General features: G+C 50.2%; 1 protein-coding gene across 1 annotated transcript in view; it reads right to left on the reverse strand.

Annotated features, from left to right (window-relative positions):
- The window catches only part of SLCO2B1 (solute carrier organic anion transporter family member 2B1), a 60041-nt gene extending 33785 nt beyond the window's left edge, over positions 1 to 26256 (reverse strand). The window contains exons 1-5 of the mRNA XM_072855530.1: positions 26165 to 26256; positions 12465 to 12568; positions 2792 to 2929; positions 2529 to 2691; positions 864 to 1091 (exon numbers count right to left, since the gene is read on the reverse strand). Coding sequence (XP_072711631.1) covers positions 864 to 1091; positions 2529 to 2691; positions 2792 to 2929; positions 12465 to 12545 — 610 coding nt within the window. The 5' untranslated portion in view covers positions 12546 to 12568; positions 26165 to 26256. The remainder of the gene's footprint in view (positions 1 to 863; positions 1092 to 2528; positions 2692 to 2791; positions 2930 to 12464; positions 12569 to 26164) is intronic.

A 26256-nucleotide genomic window follows, 5' to 3' on the forward strand; every position in this document is an offset into this window, starting at 1 on the left:
ACTGAGATACACCTAGGAACAAGATGGGCCCCTTGGCCTAAGAAATCCAGGAAATGCAAAGTTTTTTTACAAGGTTAAGGAGATAAAAGTTATCAGCAAACTCTCTTATGTGAATTACTGATTAAAAAATTAAACACTTGTGAGATTCAACTCCTATCTTACAGGTCATCCTTTCAAATATGGTTCAAAGGTTTGGAGCATCTACCAGAGCAAAATTTGATGCGGTACTTCCAGTTTCTTGACGGGAATGACCTGGGTTTGAGCCACCCTTGCTGTGCCATTCAGTGCAAAAGGCAGATAACAGCTGGAAAAGGGCTAGAAAGACCTAGAAGGACCATCTTGTCCATCCCACCACCCTGGGAAATCCCTCACAGCTGTGTGCCCAAGCTGTTTCCCAGCACCCCCTGCCCTGAAGGATACTTGTCCACCTCCCAGATGGTTGATCCTGCTTTTTTAGCTTCCTATCATTTTCCCTACATCTAAATAAAGTCTTCTTTGCTGCATCTTAAGCCCATAGCTGCCTCCTGTGAACATGGAGATCAGATTATTCCTCTTCTCCTTGTTGAAACCTTTTTGGAGGAGGACGTGGTTATTGTGTCCCTCTCCGGCTTGCCATTCTCAGGCCAAAAATCCCACCATCTCCCCTAAATCACGTTTTCCAGCACTCCTGGTCTGTCTGGAGTTTGTCCAAGCTTGAAGCAGATATAAACTATTTTTGCAGAAACCTTCCTAGCACTGGGTAGAGCAGAAGGCCTATAGCAAGCTTTGCTCTCATTAATGCAAAGCATTAGTACTGTCTGGCCTGGCTATAGAGGGCTAATTAATTCTGGTTTCCCCTCTTCCCACAGCAGCCCCAGCCTTACCCAAATAGAGGGGGGAGTTCCTCTCACTGGCGAAGTCGTCAATGTAGGAGATCCCAAAGGGCTGGATGGGGACACCACCGATGCCCAGCAGCGCCTGGGCGATGAACATGACGAGGAGAACCTCGTGGTTCTCCCTGGCAGCGTGGGGGGTGCAGCCGGCATCGCTGAGGTTCCCCCGGGACCCCGGCACTCCGGGCTGGCACAGGTCAGTGGTGTTGCTGAACGTGCCTGCAATGACAAGGGGAGCAGTTCTAAGGGGCTCGATCTAGAGAAAGAGCTTCCCTAAGATAGCAGCAAGCACGTAGATATACGCTCAGTAGATGTCAGGTGGGAAACGTCAGTGGAAGAAAATGCAAAGAAAGTGCAAATATTACTGTGCAGATGTTCACGGTGAGATGGATGCACATGCCACGAAAAGCCACCTCCATGGAAAAAGCAGAGCTGAGATCAGTTCCAGGACCTTTGATATATCTTGCAATAAAGGTAAGTGAGTAAAACTGAAGATTTCATGAATAGCTACTCAGGAAATGAGAACTCATTTTACCCAGAAATGGATTACAAAGCTGCCTAAGTGAAAGTGCTGATTCTAGCACCCTTATCTTCCTTAAAATACTGGGGGAGGGGGTGGTGGTGTTTATAGCAGGATTTCCATGGTTATGCCCCAAATCATATGCAACTCTGAGTGCTTGACACAGGGCCACCTGCACCAGCACTCCTGAAACACTTGGCTAATTGTTTCCAAACTGTCGTTAGCACCTGACCTCTGTTTGCATCCATGAATTATTCACCTATTAAGGCTTCCTTTGGTGGCTGCAGCTGCATGAACCAGCTGCGCTCTCTCTGATGAGCCAGAGAAAAGTTGTTTAGTGGAGGTTTCTAAAAGATTTGCTGGACCTTCATGGCAGGATTTGGGAAGGTAACGAGAGAGTGGTTTTCTCCTTTCTTTTCTCACCCCTTCTCACCTTCTTTCAGGGAGAAAATCCCAAACCCACCCTGACCTGCTCCTCCATGAGTGATTTACACCTGCATGTTTCTCGCAGGACCTTGATTTTCTAGTGGGGTCTAAAACCTCAAAGCATTCCCTCAAAGACAACTCAGCTAGGCATGGTAAGACAGGTGAGGTACCCCATAAGCAGGAGAAGTTAGGTGTGAAACCAACGCTCCGCCATTGCAGAAAACGGCGTTTCACCCCCAAAGCTGCCCTGTTGTGCTGAGTCAAGCTCCTTCCTGTACCTCTTGTTTCCTTCCCGTAAAGGGCTTCAGTGTTCATGAGACCTTATCTTATCTATGTCATGAAAATAAGGGAGCAGTTCATGTGCATGAGGACAATGTGGCTCAATGCACGGAAGATGAGAGCCCCAATGGCTGGGGAAGACCTTCCTGCTACCCGGTGTTTGTCTGCTGCGTGGATGTGTAGAAGACAAGGGGAATCAGAGGCACAGCCTACGTTTTGATGGTTTTCATGCCCTTTCCTGTGGTTCCAACTGTCCCCTGGCTCTGCTTCCCACCATCAGCTGTTGCCTCTCGGGACTGAGATGATTTCATTCTCAGAAAATTAAAACTCCTTGAGGACAAACCTACAGCTTGCAGCTCCCAACCCCTTGAGAGAAGGTAATTTCCTTTATCTGTCACAAAAGGCATAAAATAAGTTCCTAGAGTACCTACTGGCAACGGACTGGTCATACTCGTAGGGTCCAGTTATGAAGTGGGGGAGAGACATGAGGAACCCAGCCAAGGAGACAAGGATGGCACCACAGCCGATGAAACGGGGTCTGTGCACTCGGCTCCCGAAGTAACTTATGAAGACGATCAGCAACGTGTTTCCAACCTGCAGCAGGACACACAGACCAAGAGGTCTCACAAGGGAACAACAGGAGCACGGGGAGAGCATTCACCAGGTAGACTAGGAGAAGCAAGCTGGTTTTCACCTCATTGAAGGAAGCGAGCAGCCCTGACGTCTGGCTGGAGAGGCCGTATCGTCTCTCGATGGTTGAGATGGAGCTCTTCAGATAGCCGGAGACCAGGAGCTGGGAGAGCTGCAGGAGCCCGTGGCAGAAAACGAAGAACTGCCAACACAAAAAGAGAGCATCCAGCATGATTACTGCAAGCTGCAACATAACGAACTGCATCTTCTACACAAAGGTGTGATTATTGAACATGAACCTTCGACCATGAGCCTTTGAAATATTACCCTCACTCCTGCCATCAGTGGTCTTCTGAAATTAGGCCAGGGCCATTAAACTATCCTCTGCCAAAAATGGCAATAGGGTTAGTATTTGCAAGGAGAATGTGGTTTCTTCAGATGAAAGTGGCTTTGGACAAAGAGATCACTTCACTTGGGATACTGCCAGCTTCTGTTGGTCTTGACCCTGAGATCCGGCAGCAGAAGTGGAAGGTTGCACAGCCTTCCATCTCCTGTCCAGCCCGAGGCAGGCAGCCATCCCCACTGCTGGCAGGAGCTCTTCTGGGACAGGAACGAGCCCTTCCAAACACAGCAACAAGCAGCTTCTTTAGAGAGAGTCAAGAGGAGGTCAGGGAGAATAGTTCAGACTTTCTGTTTTCCTTTCCTTCTGGACGTAAAGGACATATCTCCTTTTGGAAAATGTGATGATTCACCTCCACTTCCAGAAGGAAACCTTGTCAAAGACCATCAGCTCCCAGAAAATCATCTGACCTCCTCTCCTCCAGAGTTTGGGATGTACTGGTGCCTGGCTGCCCAGGAGAACACATGGCTCGAACTGCCCCACCATTAATGAGAGCAACATCCATCTTCCTGCTCCTCAAGCAGAAGCATTTTGCAAGTGCCAAATGAACTGTCCCAGGAGGGATAGAGACCACCTCCCCTTCATCCCCAGCTCTCCAAACTACTCAGCAAAGGAAAGGAGCTGGCAAGCCGTCTGCCACGTGGCTCTCCACAGGCATCCTTCCAGCCCCCAAATGAGTTAAAACAAACTAACCAACCCAAATGGTCACATACCCTAAGGAGACGGACCACTCATCTCACTGCAGGACAGGCTGAATATCCCTGCGTTCTTGCAGAGCTGCTGCCCTCAGCCTTGTTGCTGCTCAAAGCCACAGGGTGCTGCTTTTGGCAGTCATTTCCCCTAACCAGAGCAGGGCATTGCTCCGGCTCTGCGTGTTTTGCAGCCAGCTCCCACCAGGCACGAGTCTCGCCCAGAGGAGCTGCTCAGCCTGGCCTGGATTTCTGCTATGTCTCGTTCTGATCCAGGGCTGACGTGGGGTCACTGCCAAACTGGACTGCTCTGTAAGCAGAGGGACTATTTATGGCACAAAAAGGGAAAAAGAGGATGGCCAAGCCCCCTCGACTCCCTGAGAGCTGGAGCACCAGGGTATGGGTACTACCACCAAAAGCGGTGCATCGGCATCACGCAAAGCAGGATGCCATCCAAGACCTTCCCCCTTCCCTGTCACCACTGAGGGGGTGCGACGTGTTTGGACTAGGGAAATGTCACCCAGCCAAAGGAAAGCTTTCCCAGAGTCAGCTTTGCTAAAACTCCTACGTTCCTGCAAGACATGCTGGCTACGTCTAGGCACTGTTTCCTGCATACATGAGTTCAGATAGAAATGTTGAGGTCAGATATTAATTTTTTCCAGGGACCCATAACACACAGCCCAACGGGAATGCACATCCAGGACCTTCATGGCACATTGGTTTACAGCAGCTCAGCAGCTCCCCACCACTGCCCCATATCCTCTTCAGCACAGGAGGTCAAAATGGGTTGGGAATCTGCTATTTTATTCTCCCCTATCTGGGCAGACTAAAGCACAGAAAAGAGAGATGGCCCTGCAAAGGACTTGCAGTGGCTTGGTGTCAGCACTGGGCAAGGACCCCAGTTCTTCTGGCTCCAGGGGCTGTTGCTGTTAGCCATCAGATCACAGCACGGCTGGTGATCGGCCAGGAAAAGAAGGAACAGACTCATGGACTTTAGATCTGCTGGAGAGATGTATGTCCTTCTTTGTCTTTGGCCGCACACACAATGCTGCATTTTGTCCTGCAGCAAAAATCACTTGTTTACATTTCTGTATCTGATCAAGACGTCTGGCTTTCTAACTTGTATGGTCTGGAAAGATGCTCTTCACACCTGGAAGGAGAGACCATTACTGACACCAGTGTGATCCTCGTAAACAGAGGGAGAGATTTCCCTGAGGACCAACTGCTGCAGAGCATAAGCTCAGCTCTGCTCGAGAGCCACAGGGCATAAATGCCTACAGCATCTCCAAGTTGCCAGAGGTCATAAGGACATGCATGTGCTTCTCCTGTCCCAGGAGATCTCAGCAGGGCTAACCTTACAAAGCCTGCTTTCATCTCAATCCTTCTCTGCCAGCAGAGCCTGCTTCTTCATACTCCCAGCAAAAGGAGGGAGAAGCAGCAGACAGCAGTGTTATTAAGAATGAAGGCAACACACTAAAATCAAATTATGTCTGCTTATCAGCTCCCAGGAAACAAACCTCCCAACCTAGAGCATTCCTTTCCACCCTCTCAAAGCACAGGGTGTGATTCCTGTCCACATAACAAGCCTAAAGTGGGCTTGAAAGAGGGGTGTGACACCAAGAGCCACGATTCCGGTCTCCTCCATTCAAATGCATGGCTGCAAGCCTAGTTTTGCTCGAGTCCCAAAGGCTGAGTCTATCCTTGTAAACGAAACAGGCTGGGGGACATTCTCTGATGCCAAGGCCAGTGGGAACAGAATAGCCTGCATCCATCCTACCAAACTCACTGAGCCTTCAAAATAGGGCAGTTTCACCCAAAATGCTTGCTGGGAATTGTCCCCAGTCTTCAGCTTCCCAGTTTTTTGGGAAAGTAGTAGCTGGCCCAGGGCCAAGTCACGGAGTAGGTGATAATTCAGAGGTACAGCCAGATGAGTTGTAATGATGAGGTCTGCTCGGGGTCTCGGTATGCAAAATGCCCCCTCCATCCCTGGAGGAGCTAATCCGGGGACCGGTGTCAACATACCTAGCCATGCTCCCCCAGCCTGTGCTGGGGTGAAGGTGCAGGGCTCGGTCCTGCCTTTGTGGTGTGCCCAGGAACACGGCCACACCATGATGTTCATCATAAGAGGGTTTTGGTTTTCTCCCAGGAAGCCGCTGCTTGCAGCTCCAGTCATCCAGACCAAAACCCTACACTGCAAGAAGGATCCTGCACTTTCTGCAGCCCACAGAACAACCACCACCTGTGTCCCCCCAGTCTGCTCGAGTTTGGGGGTTGCCCTCCATGCCACAGCCTGGAGAGCAGGACTTCAGGGGATGAACATCCAGACTTGGAGTGCAGAGAGCTCCTTCACTGAAATCTGCAGTGCATTTTTATAGGCTTATCTTTCCCTTTTCTGGAAGAGAAAAGCAGTACTGCAGGTCCTGGGGAATGCGGAGAAGAGCAAAAGCCTGGATCAATGCAAGGGTATGAGGACATTGTTGGTGGCAGGACATCCTGAGGGGATTGCAGCAGCCTAAGGAAATGGGAGGCAGAGGACAGGGGGCCTGGGTAACACCAGGAGCTGGTGGGGTGGTTAAAGACAGCCCAGCAAGAGCCCTCAGGTATGCACCGTGTCCCACCAAGGGAGCAGGGGCGGTGAAAGAGCTGCAAAGGCATCCGACCACACTACAACAGCAGGATGAGACGAAGGGAAGGAAATCCCCACGGGCTGCCCAGCAGAGCTTCCTAAGATCAAGCTATCAATAGCAGTTTTTAATTAAATATTTCAATCTCTTTTCAACACGTGCCTTTTTAAAAAATGACTGCTGACAACCAAACACATTAGAGGAGCCGACAGCTAATATTTCTGCACTGTGTGTGTTGAAAGAGCAAAGACCAAGAGATTTAAAAAACCTGGATACCCACATGGTAAGTGCACTAGTTGCTGCACAAAAGGTTTTAGACACAAGTCGGAATCCCAGAACAAGCAGGGGAACATTTAAAAAGTCAAAATCAAGATGGAAATGGTTGAAAAGGAAGAAACAAACAGCAATGTGAAGACCATCGCCTGCATTTTCTCCAACTTCTGCAGCAATTGTAAGTCAACTAGTTCTGGGAAAATGTCACAGAAAAACTCGGCTTTTTGTAGGATCTCCACACTTTCTGTGTTTCCCATTTCTCCATGATGGTGATTTACTTTCCTAAGGTAGCAAAGTGGGAGGTCTTGCAATTAAAGCTCTGCAAGGGCAAGTCTCCTTCTTGCTCCTTAGGGAGTCATTGCGGGCAACCACCCTAACCACAGAGCATTTTTAGGCCGGGGAATATTTTAATGAGTGAGAAATAGAGAGCCGGTAATTGCTAGTGTGTGATTTCCAGTTTGCCCCATTGTAGCTGTGATGATGGTGGTGGGTGGTCAAGCCGCAGCAGTGTGTCTATCACGGGGCTCCTCCGGGGCCTCCCATGATATTTGGTGCAGGGCTGACCACATGCAGATTCAGATGTCACCCTGCGCCTTTCTCAGCTAGGTCTGGGAGACAGCCCATGCGACAGGGCAGGCAGATCCTCTGCACCATCCTTCTGTGCCATCTAGTTACTTTTCCCAAGGACTTGAGGCTGGGGTCCCTCCACACCTGGACTGGGTCCGATGGGCTATCCCAGCAGCAGGAGAAGATCAGAAGATGACCTGGGTCTGCAGACACCAGCCTTTTCCCAAGACCCGGGCCCCGACAGCAGGTCGCAGTCATGGAAAGACAGGAACAGCCCCAGAGCTGGGTGTTCCCAAAAGCAACACCAAGCCCAGCTGCCTGGCACCTCTTTCCCATTATGGGCCAAGCCATGCTCACATCCTGTCCCCTCTACATCAGTAGAATTAAAACAACTCAGAGAATCCAAATGAGTGCTTGCGTGGGCTGAAGAGGAAGGAAGGAAGAGGTTTTTTTAATGGCTTTTTTTTTTAATAAACATCTGTGAAGCAGTTTGGCAACAAATCCTCCATGTAAGGGCTCTGAAAGCCGCACACGCAGTCTTGCCCCAGTTGTCACAGGGAAGTCCCTATCATGCTGCTTCCTTGTGTTTGGGAGACTTTTGCCACTATTTTAAGAAAGGGTTTTGTGCCTTAGCACATGATAAAATCCCGTGCACTGGGCTGTGTTTACAGAGAGGAGAAAACGGGTCTGGGAGGAAACAGCTTGTTCCAGTTTAGTGAAAACCAGTTGCGTGTAATTGGGCACAAGTCCCTACCACTGCACGGAACCACTTGTAATAAAGGCTTGGGGCAGGGACAGCTGTAGTTTGTTCTTGAACTAAAGCACAGAGGAGAAAACATCCAGGGCTGAAGCTCGCACAGAGGGTGAATGTTCTCAGCCAGCTCCTCGATAGCTTCAGGAAGTGGGCACATGCACGCCGTCCCTTGAGGAGGGGTATTGGATCCACAGCTGTGTCTGCAAACGAACCTGGAAGCCAACCCTGGGGCATGAAGGTCATTGTGCATGTCCTCAAGGCGCAGGATGGCAACAGGCAGGGTCTGGCAGGGATGGGAAACACGTGGCTGTGGGACCATGGCATCCCCCTGGGGCCGCTCACCTTCCCACGTGTGTCCCTACCAGCAGGGGTTTCACCAACTTTGCTGCTGGCATGATGCCTGAAAACATGTGCGTCTCAAACAACCCAGCAGTGACCACATTAGCAACCACAGTCTTCAAATGTCCAAGTGGCCTTTCGGGTCTTCCAGATATCCCAGTTTGATCGGCCAAAACCTCTTTATATTGACTACAGTGGATCACACTATGGACTACGCTTTACTTCCCAGCAAGTCATCGCGCTCAGCCTGCGTCCTCTTAATCTACAGGTGAACTGTTGCTGTAAAACACACACATAGTCTTTCCAAAAAAGTTTCTTCATCTGTAGCAGTCGCCATCAGAAGATCCCAAATTACTTCTCCATATCTTTGGATAAGCAGCTCTTCAGCAGAACTGCTCTTCCCAAACTTGTGTGTCCAGCATGGGATGCAAAACACTCCTTGAAGCCAAGACAAGATGTTGCATGTCACTGGAAGCAGCAGCAGATTTAATTATGATTTAATCTGCTCTGATTGACTGTAGGAATTCATGCCAGGTATCTTAAAGGCTCAGGGACCATCAGCCCTGTGAGCATTCCCCAGAAAGACAGTTTTGAGTTATGCTTCTCAGTTGCATTTTGACACATGGCAATTAATTTTTGTCAACACGGCAATTAATTTTTGTCAACACATTCTCTCCCTCTGTAGAGAGAGAGATATATATGTAAAAATTGCAGTGCTATGATTTTTGTCCCTTCAGCCACTTCAAACACGTAAACCACATCGTGCAATGGTTTTGTGTTTCTACAAGAACCATTCAAACCCTGGACTTAAGTTATGTTTTCTGAGGAAATCATTTAGAAACCGGACAGCGTCACTTAACTTCTTGAAAGAAAAAAAAAAAAAACAAAAAAAACAAACCACCAGAGAAAGAGATGTGAGGAAAACATCCTGTGCGAAGTATAATTGTATGCTTGGTGACATGCATGGTCAGGAGGTCAGCTGGTCAGCTTTGCCTTTGGGGTAAAAACAGGTCCTTCAGTAGTTTAATGTGAAACATAGAATTGGAAAAGACGATTTGCTCTCCTTAGCTGTGGGCTGCAGCCAAGATGACGCCTGGCAATGGCTTCAACAAGGTTGGTCCCAGCCTGCTGCGACTGCAATCACCCCTGCAGCCTCCTGCAACGCTGCTCTGACCTGGAGGGATCAGTCAGGGCTTCTCTGCTGAGCTTTCCAAGCAGAAATTCAGCAGTAGGGTGTCCATCAGGAGCAGAAATGGTCTCCACCAAAATCCCTCACTTTCTGCCCTTCTCAGGGTGGGCTGCAGAGACCCTCCAGAAAGCAATAGGCCCTAGCAATCATGGACAGTTTCAGAGCTGCCCATTGCCCTGCCCAGGTCTGGCCTGCAATATTCTCCATGAAGAGTTTCCTCTACATCTACCTTCACAGATACCTTCGCTCAGCAAAATAGATGTTGATTCTGCTCATAGACCCAAGCTGACTTTGCACCTCAGTGGCTTTAATCTTTGAAGTTTCAAACCCCTTTAAAATTTCTCCGCACGGAAAAATCGATGGGATTTTATTTTTAAAGATAACCTTGCTGGCCTGTAAAAAAAAACAGAGCTGAATGGACTGAAAAGAGGATCAGGGGAGAAACCTCAGGACTGTATGGCACCGAGCTCTCCCCTCTCCTGTGCATCCAGCCTCTGGTAACCCTCTGTCTCAGTGACTTCTTCTGAGCTCACTTCCCCTCTGCCACAAGGGATGAGGTGATTAAATTACCAACGTTTGTAAAAAAAAACCCCAAAACCAAAATCTTCACCACAAAAGTGACGGAGAAATCTTGAGCCTTTAACACTGGCTGTCACTGGCTCTACAACCTAGCGAGACTCTCTAATGAGTCAGGTAATTGGCTTCCAGCTACTCTGAATGTATCATTAAATTGGTGATAATGCTGCCACTATTGATAAGCTGGAAATGATTCAACCAAAGGAGAACGAACCAGCCTGTGGTTCTGCAAAGAGCTCCTCAAACGCTCAGCTGGAGCGGACCTGAGGTTGCACTGAGTCCAGCAGAACACTTACAGCATTGCATTGCCATAAGACTTTGAAGGAGCAAGGTTTATATGACTGGCTCTGACTTAAGTTAAAATTAAATCAAAAGACAAGAGAGAATGAGGAATCTGACCTCCCAACTTACCAAGTCACTGCCAACTCTCCTAAGTAAATGAAACCATAATTTCCTGCACACACTTGCAGTGACATGCTAAGAAAAGCTCATGTTAAATCATGTATGTGCATACTGCATGTGTACAAAGAAAATCCCCAAACCTGTGGCTGCAGAATAACAGAAAAAGCATTTTCCATTTTGTTCTCCATTTATTCACCCAGCAGTTTTTGATCTGCTCCCACATCATGCCATCTTTGGCTCCCCCAGACCTCTGCGTCTCAAGCTCCCACTTCGCAGTAGTCTATTCCCATAGCAAAACACTCTGTACCTGTCATCTGTTTTTTAAAAAAGAGCATCCTGAAAGCTGATATTCACAAGCCAAACGACATGCTCCATTGAACATAGCAATTGTCATCCAGCTAGACCAACGGTTGGCTTAGTTTTAGTTTCCTGCTTCCTTGTGACGTGTAAGAAAAGAGCACAAAATTTCCAAAATGTCCTTTTTGTAGAAAAGAAGATGGAAATACGAACTTGATTCTGATGCAAGCTGAGAATTCGCTTTTTCCGACAACACTGTGCTCAATGCTGATTATTACTTCCACTTCGCAGATGCTGGTCTTATCTAAACATTTACACCTTTTTTCTTTTGAGTGTTGCTACACTCCTCCAATAGTATCTTGTAGCAGACCACCAGTTACACAAATGGTGTGATCATCATCGTTACATGGGATTTTTTTAAAATGCCATTAGCACTATACAAAGAGAAAAGGATTCCCCACTGCCTCCATGAGCCAAGGATCATTGATCCTCCTCTGAAAATGACTGAGCGTGCAAACACCTTTGCAAATAATGAGCTGAGGAGCTCCTCTGGTGCTGACGCAGCCATGGGTAGGAGGCGAGAGGCTATGAACATCGGCAGGCAAGCTCAGGATCAGCGTGCTAATCCTACACAGGCAGCACTGGTCCCACCACCAGAACATCTCAGTTTCTCCTGCATCCAGCCTTTGAGAAGGGGAGAAAAAGGGACCTTCACCCAGGGTTCCCCATGGCTCAGCGGTTTGGGTGCTCCAGGTCAGAGGAAACATGGCTCCCCGCCCATGTTGGCGAGTCGAGACGGTCCTCAGCCTTCCCTCGGCAGCCGTCTGACCATCAGACTGCTGTGCAGAAGTGACCATCACCTCCTGCCGTCCCCACCACAACCAACTGTTGGGGCTTCTCCGACGGGCTTAATGAAGGCCACTCATCTGGTTGCCTGCACTGGACCTGGCAGAGCTCCTGGGTGGAGGTATGGAGGAACCATCTCCCTGCATGGCCCCAGACACCCAACAGCAAAGCAAGAGGAGCCGGGTGAACTTGCATCAGGGTCAGGCAGCATTGTAGGGCAGGTGGCCTGAATCATTGCTTAGGACATATGTTTTCAGCGAATAAATTCAAGCAAGGGCAGGTTTTAAGCCAACTAGATGCCGTTCCTTGCCTAAATGGGGGCTAATACCCAAAGCTTTGCAGGCTGCTGTGTGCTGAGTTCCAAGAGCAAGCACCGATTGCCCCTTTCCTCCATCTCTGCTGTCCCCGTTATGTGCATGCATTTATCATGGATATCATTAAAAAATTATTTCCATGAAGACTGAGGCTCATAGCTGCTTTAAGATCCGGGATTTGTTTCTCTTGAAGGTTTGCTTTGGGCTCTGGGAGTTTCACTGACAGAAGTTAAATAGTGCAGAAGCTGAAAGTTAAACTTGCATTGCAACATCGGCTGTCCCACTGTTTGCTTTCGGACAGATCCGGCTGCACATCCAACAGCACTTCTGCCGTAGGGAGCACCCAGAGCAGTTTCCAAACACATTTTGTAAACAGAAATCCTGTCAATGCATTCTGCAGAAAGCTAAACTCCTCTTTACCAGGCAAGTAATCCAAGGGGGGGTTATAGAAAGCAGGAGGTATTTACCTTGATACTGAGAAATGGGTTCCTGCAGAGTGTTTTCCGGGACCGATCCGGGTAGCTGCTCTTTGTAGCAGTACTCGTCATTCTGTCAGGTCTGCTTTATCCGCCTGCCAAAATAAATGGTTCAGCACAATGCTAGTTGCTCTGCCTGAATTCGCCTTGCTCAGCACAGCAAAATCCTGTCGTGCTTTGCAAACACCCACACAGCAGGCACAGGGTTGTCGTAAGCAATTATTAATTATTCCGGGTTTTCATTTTCTTTTAGCACTTGCCTTCTGCAAAGCAAAAATGCAGCATGCAAAACACAAACACGCTAATCACCAGGGCTCATGAGAGGTTAAAAATTACCAATCATTCCACTTCAAAGCTACAAAGCAGCTCTGGGCCAGAATCTTGGTATTCCCAAAGCCCAGCCATACCAGAGCATAACTGGGGTCAATGCTGTTCAACATAATCAAGGCCAATATTGTTTAAACATTATCTGGGTGAGTACTGTTTTAACATCCTTATCAGTGACCTGGGTGATGGGGCAGAGTGCACCCTCAGTCAGTTGGCAGGAGATGCAAGACTGCGAGGAGCGACTGAGACAGTTGGTGCTTGTGCTGCCATCCAGAGGGACCTCAACGGGCTGGAGAACCTCATGAAGTTCAACCAGGAGAAATGCAAAGTCCTGCCGCTGGGGAGGAACAACCCCAGTCAACAGCACAAGCTGGGGTCCAACCAGCCCTGCAGAGAAGGACCTTGGGTTGAACACGAGCCAGCAACACTCCCTCCCAGCAAGGAAAGCCGGCTGGGCTGCATTAGGAGGAGTGTTGACATGATCTCCAGAGTTCCCTTACAACCTCAGCCATTCTGTGGTCCTCTGATAATCATTTTAATACCCCTAGGAGGAAGGAGGGCAATCTTTACTGTCCCAAACTATGAGACTCTGGCTGCTCCAATCAACCCCTTCATATCCTTGAACCACACAGGACACCTTGGCTTTTTTTTGTCTGGTATCAAACACACACCTAGATCAACCATCCCAATTAGTAAACGGATCTCCAGACATCCCCTAATCCCACCCTGAACGCCAGCCGCAAGGAGCATCCTAGGGTCTTCATACGGTGCCTGGGGCAGGCTCTGGTCTCCACCGTGCTGGTGTGCATCTCCTTGAGCAGCTCCTCTGATTTGGTTAGCTACAGCTGAGACTAGGATCCAGCCTCCGCATTACATATTGCACTATGTCAAGCTGTCTTAGCATTCTAGGAAAGTTTGCAATACACATGACACAGTGACACTGTAGTTGAAGGTCAGTGCTACAGAGTGAGAAAAATACCCACAGCATTGAAGAGATGGAAAAGGGGTTGAGAGGAAAAACCCAGCTGGGCATTAGCTCAGCTCTTGAACGGTGCTGGAGCAGTCTTGGGCCAAGCGCGAGGGATCTGCCCAGACATGAAGATCCCACCAAGGCGAGGCCAAGCTCACCAGCTGCAGCTGAGGTCACATTTGCTGCTAAATGTCCTCACAGGATGTAACTGGTTTCAGCTCCCCATCACACAGGGCTGATGGACGCAGCAGGGCAAGGCATGCAGAAGTGTGTGCATGAGATCAAGCAGCGTTGGAGACACTGGCTGGCCAAGCTGCCTTCCCAAGAGCAGGCTATAGACAACCATTGCTCTGCCTAAATGAGGGTGGGTTTGGGGGGCTCAGAGGCAGGAGGCACAGACAGTTCCTGCCTGCAGGAGAGGGGTTCAGCAAGCCCTTCTCCATCCCTCCATAGGTCTCTGACAGATTAAAGTCCTCCTTTCCTGCCTCTCATTTTCAGCCGTAGTGTTTTTGCATGTCCCCTGGAAGAATCCTTCCACGCTTGCTTTCTGGCTCCCAACCACCACCTAAATTTAACCATGCAAAGAAATGTAAATCTGTGGGAAGCCACCATCCCCTTCCCTGCACCGCTGACCTCCTTCCCTTCGGACCTGTGCTTTCTCCTCCCTTCTCACTGGCTACATCCGTGAAGTAAATGATGTGCGGGAGGACAATGTCTTTGTTGGGTTTTTAGTACTCAGACTTCCTGCTCAGGAAGCTGTATTGTTTAGAGGCACGTTAAACCCATTAGGCTTTAGCTTGTTGTTCAGTACACCCTAATAGATGTTTCCATCTCAGTGGCATCTGCAAGCTCTACAGCAAATGGAGTGAAAGGCTTTACATTATTATTTGGCGTAATTCTATTTCCCCCATGATGAGAGGCGAAGGAGCAAGTACCGTAGCCTCAAACAAATTAACAAATGTACAGGTTGATGCAAATTCTAGCAAGAGGAGACTGTCTTAACTGTGGCGTTTATACAACCCTTAAGCGCACTGCACAGGAGAGGTAAATTCAACAGGGGCACCTGCATATCGCTGAGTTACAAGCTCCACAGCATTCTCTGCAAAAAGCAATTGTTGCCCTCAGCCCCATTTCAAGAGACGAGATATTGCTACAACAAAATACAGGATGGGATCAATAAAGTGAATTTGATCGTAAATTAAAGCATCCATGAAAAGCTCCCCTGAACCTCTGGAGGGTTAAGCAGTGCAGGAACAAAAGCACCTGCCTGTCTCTGGACCACGGCATCCAATATTGCCTGTCTCTGGGAGCAGTGCTGTGATGAATTATTTACAGCCACCGACTTTGCTGCTGGAGCCTCTTGAAAGCTCAGGGGATACACAGGGGAAAGAAAAAGGGTGCCAGGGTAGCAAGGGAGGAAACCAAAAGAAGTCTGAGCCTGGATTTCCAGGGATGGGCATGTTCACGGAGCTGGTAAACACTGTAGGCTTAATGCCTTTCTTTCCCTGGTTAAGTATATTAATGTCTTTGCTAGCCCTCCTCAACAAAGATGCACTCGAGCAGACCTGCAAACAACAAATCCTGTGGTCTGTAGGAGTATTTTGGTCTCCCTGCCCATCCTTTCCAGGCCCTCCTTTGTGCATCCTTTAAACCTTCAGGGTGTCCAGGAAGCTGCTGCACCCAAAAATAGTCCAACCTCTTCCCTAATCAGCTTTCATAGTCTTCTTGGTAGAAGAAAAATGGTAGAAAGCACTGGAAGAAATGTTTTCACTAATCCCTGCCCAAGCAGGGTGTAAAAGCCCCTCACCCTTTGCCGTGCACCACAATCACCCCAAATTTCCCCCACCGCCACAGAGGAACTCAGTTCTTTCTCCAGGGGAGTCCCTTGCATTAAGGACAAACTGCATCATCTGTCAGCAGCTGGTGGCCGAGGATGCACAGCCCAGTCTGACTCGATCCCACCATGCACACCTTCATCTCACCTTCAGCAAGGTTTTGTACTTCTATTTCAGTATTACCTGAGAGTGTGCACTGCCTAGGAAAGAGGGAGGGTGGGTGAGCCACCGAGAGACCCAAGGGGAAACACTCAGCAGAGATCTGAAATGCTGCAAAGGTTGCCAGCAGTTAAAAATGAGAGTAACGTATTGCATTTAGATGCTGTTGATCCACAATGCTTCTTTAAGAAAAAATGAAAGAGAAAAGTACTTTGATCCAGCACAAAGGACAATGAGCAGACCAGATAAAAAGGCAGATAAGACTTAATTGATAAAAATAAAATTGCATGAAAATAGCAGCATGCTAAGGTCAGTCTGGTTCTTGTTTCCTACGACTGGATCGAGCCCATTGTGCTCAGCCCAGCTCTCCCATAATGCAGCATATCCCCTCTGGGGATGGCACTTGCTTGGTGAGAGCCACATTTTTCTCTTAGTGGACGGACATCTCCAGATGGAAAGAAAGATTATTTTCGATTAATGCAATTTCTCCTGGGTAAGGTCAAGAGGTCTCACTGCATTTGCTCCTCTGCAGGAAAGAGGCAGAGCTGGCGCTGCAGGATTAGTGCTGCAGGCTGGGTACGGCAGGGGAAGGAGGCAGAAAGGAGGGATGAGATAGCAAATACCAGAAGACATACCTGCATCAGAGTAAGGAGAGAAGTAAGGAAAGCAAAAAGATCAAAACCCAACGGGACTGGTGGCGGGGGGGACGTGCCTGGCTCAGGTCTGCAGCCCTCAGCTCCCTGGTGGCCCAAGCCCCCTCCAGCATGCTGGGAAGAGGACGCATGGTGGGAATTGCTATTCCTGCCTTGCTCCAAGCATCCCCGCGCGTTCACCGTGGTACCTGTGGAGCACACAGGGGCCACGCCAGCGCAATGGGAAAAGGTGAGAAATAGGCAATCCCGGAGTGCCACCCCTTGTTTTTGGAAAGCCTGACCCAAACCCGCTCCCAGATCAGCCCTGCAGGACCAGGACTGACAGCACTCAGCTCCCAACCTCAGCTCCGGAGCAAGCTGCTTCCCGTCTTTGTGCCTCAGTTTCCCCAAGAACAAGCCAGGGAACAGATACCACCTACCCCTATAAAGCGTTTGGGGAGCAGTGGATAAACTGGGACAGGCAAAGGCTGGGGATTGTGACAGTGGGGGCTGACTTTGCACAGCGGGCATCATTCCCCGGCCGCGCCGGGGAGGAAAGGGTGCTGCAAAGAGCCTTGCTTGCTCCTCCCTGCAAGGTCTGCAGGCTGCACCCAGCTGTGCCCTCGAAGGAACTTTGTCCTAAACAATAAAGCACGAGCTGAGATGCTGTTACAAGAGCTTGGACTGCCTAATGACTTCCATAGCATCCCTGCAGCCGAGCATCTGCTCCATGCCAAACCTCCTCCTCCAGCTCAAAACCGCATTAGGAGGGTGTCGGACCAAGGTTACCCCCCACACATGGCGGGGTTTAAGCCAGACAGCAAAACACTGGGTTTGGTTTTCAGGTTGCCATGACCGGACTAGTTTCGGTGCCTCTCACAGCTGGAGGAGGTGAGTAAGCTCCTTCCCAGAAAAGCATTTTGCAAGGCCTTTTTGCAAGCCGTGATACTGCGTCTGCAGCGTTGTAAGGAAGGAACTAACCCTGGGTCTGGCAGACCAGGCTCTTGCAGATGCTGTGAATGCAGCACGCCAGCACCATTTACAAACACAAGCCCGAAGTGACCATCCCACCTATCTTAATTAGCTACCCGAGAGCGATTAGTCTGTGTTTGCACAACATACCATGATTATTCAATGCGCTTAGTGACTGTCAGAGCCTGCTGTTTGCAAGCTGGGGAATGCTGTCTAGAGGGCTGGGGTGGTTGAAGAACTGGGCTGCGGCCACGGGCAAATCCCTGCCTGCAGGAGTGAGGGCAGAGGTTGCCCCGAGCTGCTTTCAGACCCGAGGGAAGCCCGGCAGAATCCCCTCTCCTTCCCAATCCCCCTCCCGCCAGCCCCAGAGACAGGGTTTCTGCATGTTGGTCTATTGGTGCTGGTGATGGGACATTTCTGCAAAGTTGGAGTAGATGCCACCGCTTGACTTCAGTCCTCTGCTCCTGGTGAGACACTGATCGGGACAACACGGTCGCTGGAAGCCTGCTCGGTGAGCTGATGGCCTCTTGCTGACCAAAGGGGAAGAGCTTGCCCCATACATGGGGGGGAAGGGATGTCTGAGAGACACAACGGTGGGGCAAGGAGGGATGGCAAAGGCATGTTTCTCCCTGAACACCTCCCGATGGAGGTGCCTTAGCAGCTGGGGTCTCCTCCTCCTGGGATGGTCTTCACCATGGATGGCAAGCAGAGACAACGCAGCCAGCGTCTGCTCCCCATCACACCTTCGCATCTCACTAGCTCACAGAGCAGCCCGGTGCTGCAGTTCTGCTCTGAGAAACCCTTCTGAGCATCTTCATCCAAATGCTTCACTGTTCGTCCTCCTTTCCCCTCCGCAACCACGAGGAGGGAAGCCCCACGGTGAAGCAGCTGCTGCAGCCGGCCCCGGCGTTTCTGCACTGCTCTCTCATGTGCAGCTGTACCCAGCAGCTCCGACACAGCTATATGCATTTACACACATCATCAGAGGGCAGAGGTGTTATCTCAGCCCAGCAAGCTATTTACGATGCCAAACGCTGCTCTGTTGGAGCTCTCAATGGTGCGTTTCACCTTTTCTCCCCCAAATCACAGGACCGTGAAATTCATTTGCTAGGTAGACACAGCCACCGAGAGGCTGGTGTTGGGTGGGATGCAGGGTGACAGGCAGAGGTGGGAGGATCCGTGACCGCAAGCGGTGTCACTGACCCTGGCACAAAGCCATTTAAAGCCAGCACTGCACCCTGATGAAGCAGAAAATTGCTTCCTTATATGCCTGCAAGTAAACTCTCAAGCAAAATTGCTTCTCTCATAAAACTCAGAGGGATTTTCCGTGCTCAACAGCGGTATTTAGGAGTCTAGCTAGGTGCACGGGTGGCCAGGTTTCACCGAGGGTGACTTCTGAGAGATGATGTTTTCGGTGCAGGGGCTCAGTGGAGCAGCTCGTGCAGCAGGACCCCAACCAGCAGCTACCCACAGGATTTACCCATATAGTCCAGGGAAGGTGATGGATGGATGGTTGTTCAGAGAGCAAAGGTGCCTGATGCTGCAGATCCATCAGCTGATATTATTCCTTCAGCTACAGATGAAGGATTTATCCTCAGAGCCCCGTTTTCTCCACATTCTTGGCCTGGGTCACAGCATCCCTCGGGAAGGCAGAGCCTGGCATGACAAGCCCCGGGTGTTGTGGGTACAGGAAGGTGAGCTTGGACGTTGCCAGCAGGCCAGTCCCACACCAACTGATGCCATCAGGCTACGATAAAATATTGCCATTAATTACAGCCTTGCTTGCCTGACATCACCACTCCCAGGAGACAGTGACCTGCAAAGTGGCAAAGCACGGGGCTACAATCTGGGGAATAACCCCCGTATATTCAGAGCTTGGCCAGATAATCCCATAAACTTTTGCAGCACAGATTAAGATGCTCCACTTGTTCCCCAAGCTGTCCTTTCTTTGATACCAGGCCAGCAGAAGTACCCCAAAACCTCCCAGTTTCCCTGGGACTTGCGCAATGGTCCTGACTGTGATAGCAGGGGACCGGGCCCGGTGGCACCAGAGTCCTGTCCCATTCCCGAGGACATAAATCTATCACAACGGCTTTATTAATAGCAGCATGGCTCCTGTTAGCTGAACAAGGAAAAGCACGCGCTGGGCTCAGCAGAGCTTGAGTAAATAACGGCAAATGTAACACAGCAAATTAAATCCCAGCAGGGGAGACAAAATGCCAGCAAATATCCCATAATCTGTCTTCCTTCTGCTGAATTTCTAGGTAATTTACATTCACCAGTGGTAAAACTGGAAGAGCGTCAGTGTGTGTATTTATAAGCGTGCCTGTGTTAAATGGGAAGCTGGCTTGGAAAATGTGGGCGCAAAGATGCTTTAGAATCCAATGTATACACATCATTCTCTCCCTGGAAAAAGAATGAGCAATAAAATGGATGTGTAGATGTGCCCAAAACCTGTTTCCATCTTGCACCAACTGGCAAAAAGAAAGTGAAAATGAGATCAGCCCAGCTCGGTGACTCTTTATAATGAGAAATGTGTCAGAGATGATACATCCCAGAAACCCCACAAGAAGCTAAACAAAAGGAAATCTGTTACTAGGAAGTTAAAAGATTAGAAGAAAGAGAAAAATTGGTGTGGAAATCCATGAAATACAACGATGGACGATGAGAGAGAGGCGTGGGACAGGACCGGGTGCTCTCCAGAGGTCCCTGTGCCAGCCCTGACCCCCTCTGACTTGGGAAGGATGAAGCCCTCCTCTGCATTTTTGTGATGAGGTCTCACAGAGCTCCCTGCTCTCCTTGGCATGCCCTGCCAGATGCTGGAGCCCTTCTTGGAGGGGTCCTCACCTCCTCCAGCACTGCAAGATGTCGTGAAGGGGTCGGAGCTCACGTGGTGGTACCAAAATGGAGATGGAAGCCCTCACACCATTCCCTGTGGAGATGAGGCACTGCAAAAGGGTAATGTGGAGGAGCTGGAGCTGTGGATGCTGTCACATAGGGTTCACCTGACCCTACATCTACTCTGGGGACATCTGCCCCTGAGCCACCTCCTGGACTACGTTTGCAGGCCACAGAGACAGACCATCACTTCGATAGCCCAACCCAACCCAACATGGCCACCAGAAGAAGTAGCACAGCCAGTCGCATCCTCAAGGTGTACTTGCGAATGGCAAAGGCAGCAACGTACAAAGCTTGGGGACACAGTGCAAAGTCCAGCGGCCTGATGTAAGGTGAGATCAGCCACAGCCACATGCATTCCCTGGGGGGAAATGGCAGGGTAAAAGGGAGAGGGTCTCCCCACTGCAAAAAAATGGGTTGGTTTTGGGTGGTCATTTCTGAGAGAGCATGCAGCTTTCCTGCAGCTCCGCAGATCAAGGCCAGCAGAGCCATAAGCAGGGCATGGGGACTGTCCCCATGTGCTGGATGACCTTCGTGGTGGCGGTTGCCATCATCATGCATCCTTGGGAAGAAGACAGCACCCATCGCAAGGGTTGAGGTGGCCTCGCCTGCAAGAGAGGAAAGCACCCGAGAGCAAAAGTGGCTCAGAGCGCAGAAGGAAGGAGTCGCAGAGGTTACGGGCGAGGGAGGTGTTGCGGCTGAGATCCCGCAATCCCCATGAGATCCTCAGTGAGTTACATGAGCAGCAAGGCTGAGAATTGCATAATGACATGAATCATTCACACGGTTTTGTTTTCAAAGGCTGCCCACGGCTACGGAGCCGTCAGGGTCCGGTACCCAAAGAGACCCCCCCGCTCGCCGTCTCGTTCCTGCCGCTTCCCAAGCTCTCGCAGGGTGCATCCCACTCCATGCAAAAGCAACATCTCGTTAAACCTTGGCGCAGCTCCTGCCCTTCTTTCTCCCCGGGTGAACTATGGGTTTGTTTGTGCTGGCAGTTGTGCTGTGGATGAACGTGGTTCAGCTCAAGGACGCGTAAGACGTTTGCCAGACAGGGAGCTCACAGCTTTGCAAGTTTTACTCCTTCTCTGTAAGATTTTAGGCAGTAAGTTGAATAAGAGGTTAGCCCTCTCCTTTGGACCGTGCCAGATGCTGAGCATCGGGGGGACGGGGGGACGAACAGATGTGGTGTGTACTACAGCAAAGTGATGTCCTCGGTGGGGATCTTCTATTTTAGTACCACCTCCTGTGTGTTTGGCAGGGAAATACTCCCTGCTTCAAGCAGCTCAAAACCTCAGGATAGGAGTTAAAATGATGAATTAAGTATGAAAAGCCCTTTCCCCAGCGGGGACCTGCCTTTCGGTAGGCTGCAGACATGGTGCTCGAGTCTACGGAGAAACATCTGCCAATAGAAGTCTGAAGGAAGGTGATCCCAAACCAGAGTTTTTCTAATTTGGGGTTTTACACACCATAAATACCTTCCTGATAATTTTTTTCCTCCATACTTTACTGATGCTTGGACAGGAGTGAAGACTGAGAAAAAGATGGGCTTTTTGCTGAATATTTCTAAAGATGCAAGACTTCGCAGTGCTGTTTGGAAGGAGCAGCTGGAGGAAACGTATGAAAGTGAGAAAAAGGCAGCAGCCAAAGGGGCTCCAGCACCTGATGGATGCAAACACGCTCCGATGAGAAAAACTAACTTTTCGAAGGGGAAGCTATTGCAAAATGAAAAGCAGGAGACGCTGCAAAAGCCTGGTGCCTTGTACACGCAGCCTGAATGAAAGTCCCAATAGCTCCCTGGAGCACAGTCTTCCTGGAGCAATGCAGATGTTGTTTGCTATATATTATCTATAACAACAACAAAAAAACCCCAGGATTTTCCATCTGCACACACAGTCTGCCCAGGACCGTGGACCTGATCCCCCAGGCTGATGCTGAGTATTGCATGAGGAGCACCTACACATCAGCGCACTTGCTTCCTAACCATTTATTTCCATGGGACATCCAAGGGCAGCTCTTTTCTCCCTCCAGACTAATCCACAGATTAGCAATCAAAGCGTCCCCACATTTTTTGAGGAAACCAGTAAGATTTCCTTCACTTGAGAGTTGGGAATGATGCCAGCCGCCCACACGCAAGAGGGATTGCTCGGAGGGCAGGTGCAGAGAAATGCTGCCACGATGAACAGGGAACTGAGAGTAGAGCTTACGAGAAGTGAAAAAATTCCTTAGCCAGCAAAAGAGAGGAGGAGAAGAGCTGGTTATAAACACCCAGGAGGAAACACTGAGGGTAGGAGAGAGTTGGTGGCATTATGGGGCAGTGTTGGGACAAGGAGCAAGCCCCAGCCCAGTACAGCTGTTGGGGGCTGGAGCTGGCACGGGAAAGGGAAGAAATGCTGATATTTGGGGCAGCAGGGGGAATTAACTCATGTCACAACTAAATGTCATTCCTCCATTATTTAATATTAATGGACTGCAGAAAGTCTTCTTTATTATGGAGGGATGTTGCTTCTTTTCTTTTTCCTGCCAGTTTTTTTTACACCCTTTGGAAGAAGCATCTCCTGCTCACCCCGAGAGCAGGTATGGGCTGGCACACTCAGACGGATCAAGGAAGCCCAGTGAAAAAGGAGATTATTTTCTGGAAGTCCCCAGACCTGCAGCTGGAGCCACATCTGGCCCTGGCTGAGCTGCCTGTCTGCAGCCCAGGACCCAGCCGGCAGCAAGCCCTCTCCTGCATCCCTGGGAACAATCTTGTCCCGGGGTTTCTCCATCCAGTGACCCACTATCAATCTCTCCCGGAGGATATTTCAGAGCCTTGCAAATATTTGAATCATGTTTCAAGCCAGAAATTCCCCTCGTCGCTCGCTGCTCTGCAGCGTCTTACACCACTGCCTCCATTTCTTTCAAAAATTATCATTTTCAAAGCCTGGGGGCTGACGACAGGTCCCAAGATGGGTAATGAGGCTCCCAAGCCATCTCTCAAGTCCACATTTGGCAAGGTAATGGCTTGAGACACCAAGCATTTAATCCATGGGATGGCTCAAGCCAGGCCACATGCAGCATGCTCAGGATAAAGCTGGGATGTACTGCTGAGCCGCAGCAAGAGCAGCATGGGGCAGACCAGTAGCCCCAGGGAGGCACTGGGACCAAACTGGGAGCCAGGAACCACAGAGAAAGGGGGGTTGGGATCTATTTTTGGCCAGAACAGGATCCCTGGAGACTCCTGGGCTGCTGCAGGGGAGGCAGCAGACCAAGCAGCCCAGCAAGACTGAACGGCTGGGTTATGAGTGCTCGGGAGAGCCAGGACGAAGCATTTCAGAGCCTGGAAATGCCACCCACGCCCAGCAGCATGTCTGGCAAAGGCAAGAAAACTGAAAGTGTAGGAGGGAAAATGAAGAGAAATTAGAGCACGTTGCAAAAGAACCACATAATAAATAATAGCCAGGAGAACTGTGAGTCAGGAGGACTCCCACAGCCAGCTTGATGCCAGTGGTTCCCCCAACAGCCCTTCAGAAGCTTTATGAGGAATTGGCCAAAGCAGAGCACAGCTTTGTACGTGTCTGTGCAGACAAGGCGGAGGGCAAACCCTCGCTCAGGCCGCACGGCTTTTCAACAGCTGCTGACTCTTAGTGGATGGCAAAGCAGATGGATGCCACCATGGATGCCACAGAAGGAAGGCGATGCTCCTTTCTAACGCTTTTCACCTTTCTGGCATCTTCTGCCTGAGCACAAGACACCGTGGACCAGGGCAGGGAGCGGAAAAAAATGCAGTCATGAAATTTCTGCAAATAACAGATAAAAGGCCCTTTGGAGCAGATCGATATGGCTTGGACCACGGGTGAGAAATCAGATCCTGATGGGCACTTGGATAAAGGATGCTCCATTGCCCGCTGGAGCTGTACCAGCAACTGCAGGCGAGCTGCACTGCACTGCCTCAAGCAGATGCTATATAAGGTTATCATATACAGCTGGTAGGGTGAAATATAGATATGAATTTTGATATGCTCCTAAAGCAGCTCAGCTCTGGCCTGTTTGTATGGCTGGGTATACTTGGTTCTGCTCATAACCAGCACTAAGTGTCTCTCTTTTTTGCCTCATTTGCCCTTGTTCTTTGATTTACTCCAATGTCCTTGACCGGCATTTTCCTTTTTGTCGTGGACCTGGAGCACTAAGAGCAGCGGTGAAGAGCTCAGAACCTGTTCGGGTTGGACACGAAGCAGCAGGACCCGATAGCATCGTGGTCCAGAGATCCCACCCGTTCCCCAGTGCACTGCAGGGGTTCCAGCCGGGGAAAGCCCACGGCACGGCTGCAAACCCATGCACACTGCGAAAAGGTGCCTCAGACACACATCCAGGTGAGAAAGGAGTGAGGGAGGGATGTGCCCTTCTGACACAGCAATTGCCCAAAACCACCAGAGATATGCGAGATCCAGGGCGCATCTGTATCCGTACGAGCACCTTGCAGAGAGCCTTGGGTATAACGTGCCTCTTAAGCAAAGAGAAACCTGCTCAGTAACTGGAGCAGCAACAGGATTTACAGCCTCTGTAGATGGACATAAAGCATCCTTGAGCACCCTGAGTCTGTGTCCTGAGGTCTCCCCAAATAAACCTCAGCTCCTTCTCCCTACAACCTGGATGTACTGCCAAGGATGGGGCAGCCTTGCCCCTGGCGAACCAGAAGGTCCGGGGTGGGACGTCTCCCCGCTGCCCCAGCACAGCCATCCCTGTTGTCCCCATGCCCACCAGGGACGCTACAGCTGAAACCTGACAGAAGCAGCAAGCGTGGCCACGGCGTGATCAGCCGGGCTGTGCAAAGCACAACGCCTTCTTCCAGCATTTAACCTCACTTCTAAGTGTCAAAAATCAGGGTTTTCAGGGAGGACAGGCTGGTCCCACAGCGGACTCCCAGGAGGCTATGCCCACCTCCAAGGCTTTAAGCATTGGCCGGTTTAAGGGACACAGCAGCTCCACCATTTGCAAGACCCAGGAGAAACGAAGAAGCCTGCTTCACCTGAGGCCAGTCCAGCTAAGGAAAACGCAGCAGGACGCTGGCAGGAGCAGGCAGAAACAGCAGCTCAGCCCTGAACACAGGACTTGTCCCCTGGCTAAGCCGGCACCTCTCCTCAGCAGCAAATGCACATAACAAATAAGACGGGTGCAACCCATCACCCTGGTCCCTGGGCCGTTTGCATCTTCACCACAGCCTGCAGAGCTGCAGAAAGGCTTTCCCCCTGGTGTTAACCCTTTCCTGCTCCCCGCCACCAATTTTCTCAGAGCCAGGAGGTCACATCAGCTTTTTCTAACCAACACGGTGATCCTGCCCTGAATCGGTTCCACTCCCAAGCAATGCACTGCTGGAGAAGCTTGGGTCTGGCCAGGGTACCTGAGTGGCACCAACACTGTGCCAGGTCAGGTCCACGCCTGCCCAGCATCCTCTCTGAGAGTCTGCCAAGACCTGGAGTGAGAAGAGGCGTTGCCATAAAAGAAGAAGCAAAACTATAAGAGAAACCAACTGTGGCAGCCTCAGGGGTCGGGAAAACTCCCTGCAAAGGGAGAAATAAGTGGAGCTGCCTTATGGGAAAGAAAGGCTCAAATAAATATGTGCGAGCAGAGAGGAAGCGACAAAAGACGTGCAGAAAGCCGGCACGGAACAGGCAAGCAGACCATTTGTAATTGCTCTTTTTTTTTTCCCCTTTAGCTTTTAAGCTGCTGGAAAAAAACAGATCCTGAGCCAAACAGTTTCACAAAGTCTTGCAAAACAACACGGGGAAAAGTCGCGTGAGAAACTTCACATCTACCGAACCCTAAACCCCTCCTGCAGCTCGCAGGCAGACCCCGAGCGGGCTCAGTACCAAAGTCATCCTCCGCATCTCTTCGCAGGGGGGCAGGTGCTGCCATACTCACAATTTCAGGACTCTCCCGATGCCAATCCCACCACGCTGGGAGCAAAAGTTTTCCGCTGCCAGCAGCTGCTGGGGCCATTCGCTACTTTTATT

Source organism: Ciconia boyciana, chromosome 1 (assembly GCF_034638445.1).
Source record: "Ciconia boyciana chromosome 1, ASM3463844v1, whole genome shotgun sequence".
Classification (NCBI taxonomy): domain Eukaryota; kingdom Metazoa; phylum Chordata; class Aves; order Ciconiiformes; family Ciconiidae; genus Ciconia; species Ciconia boyciana.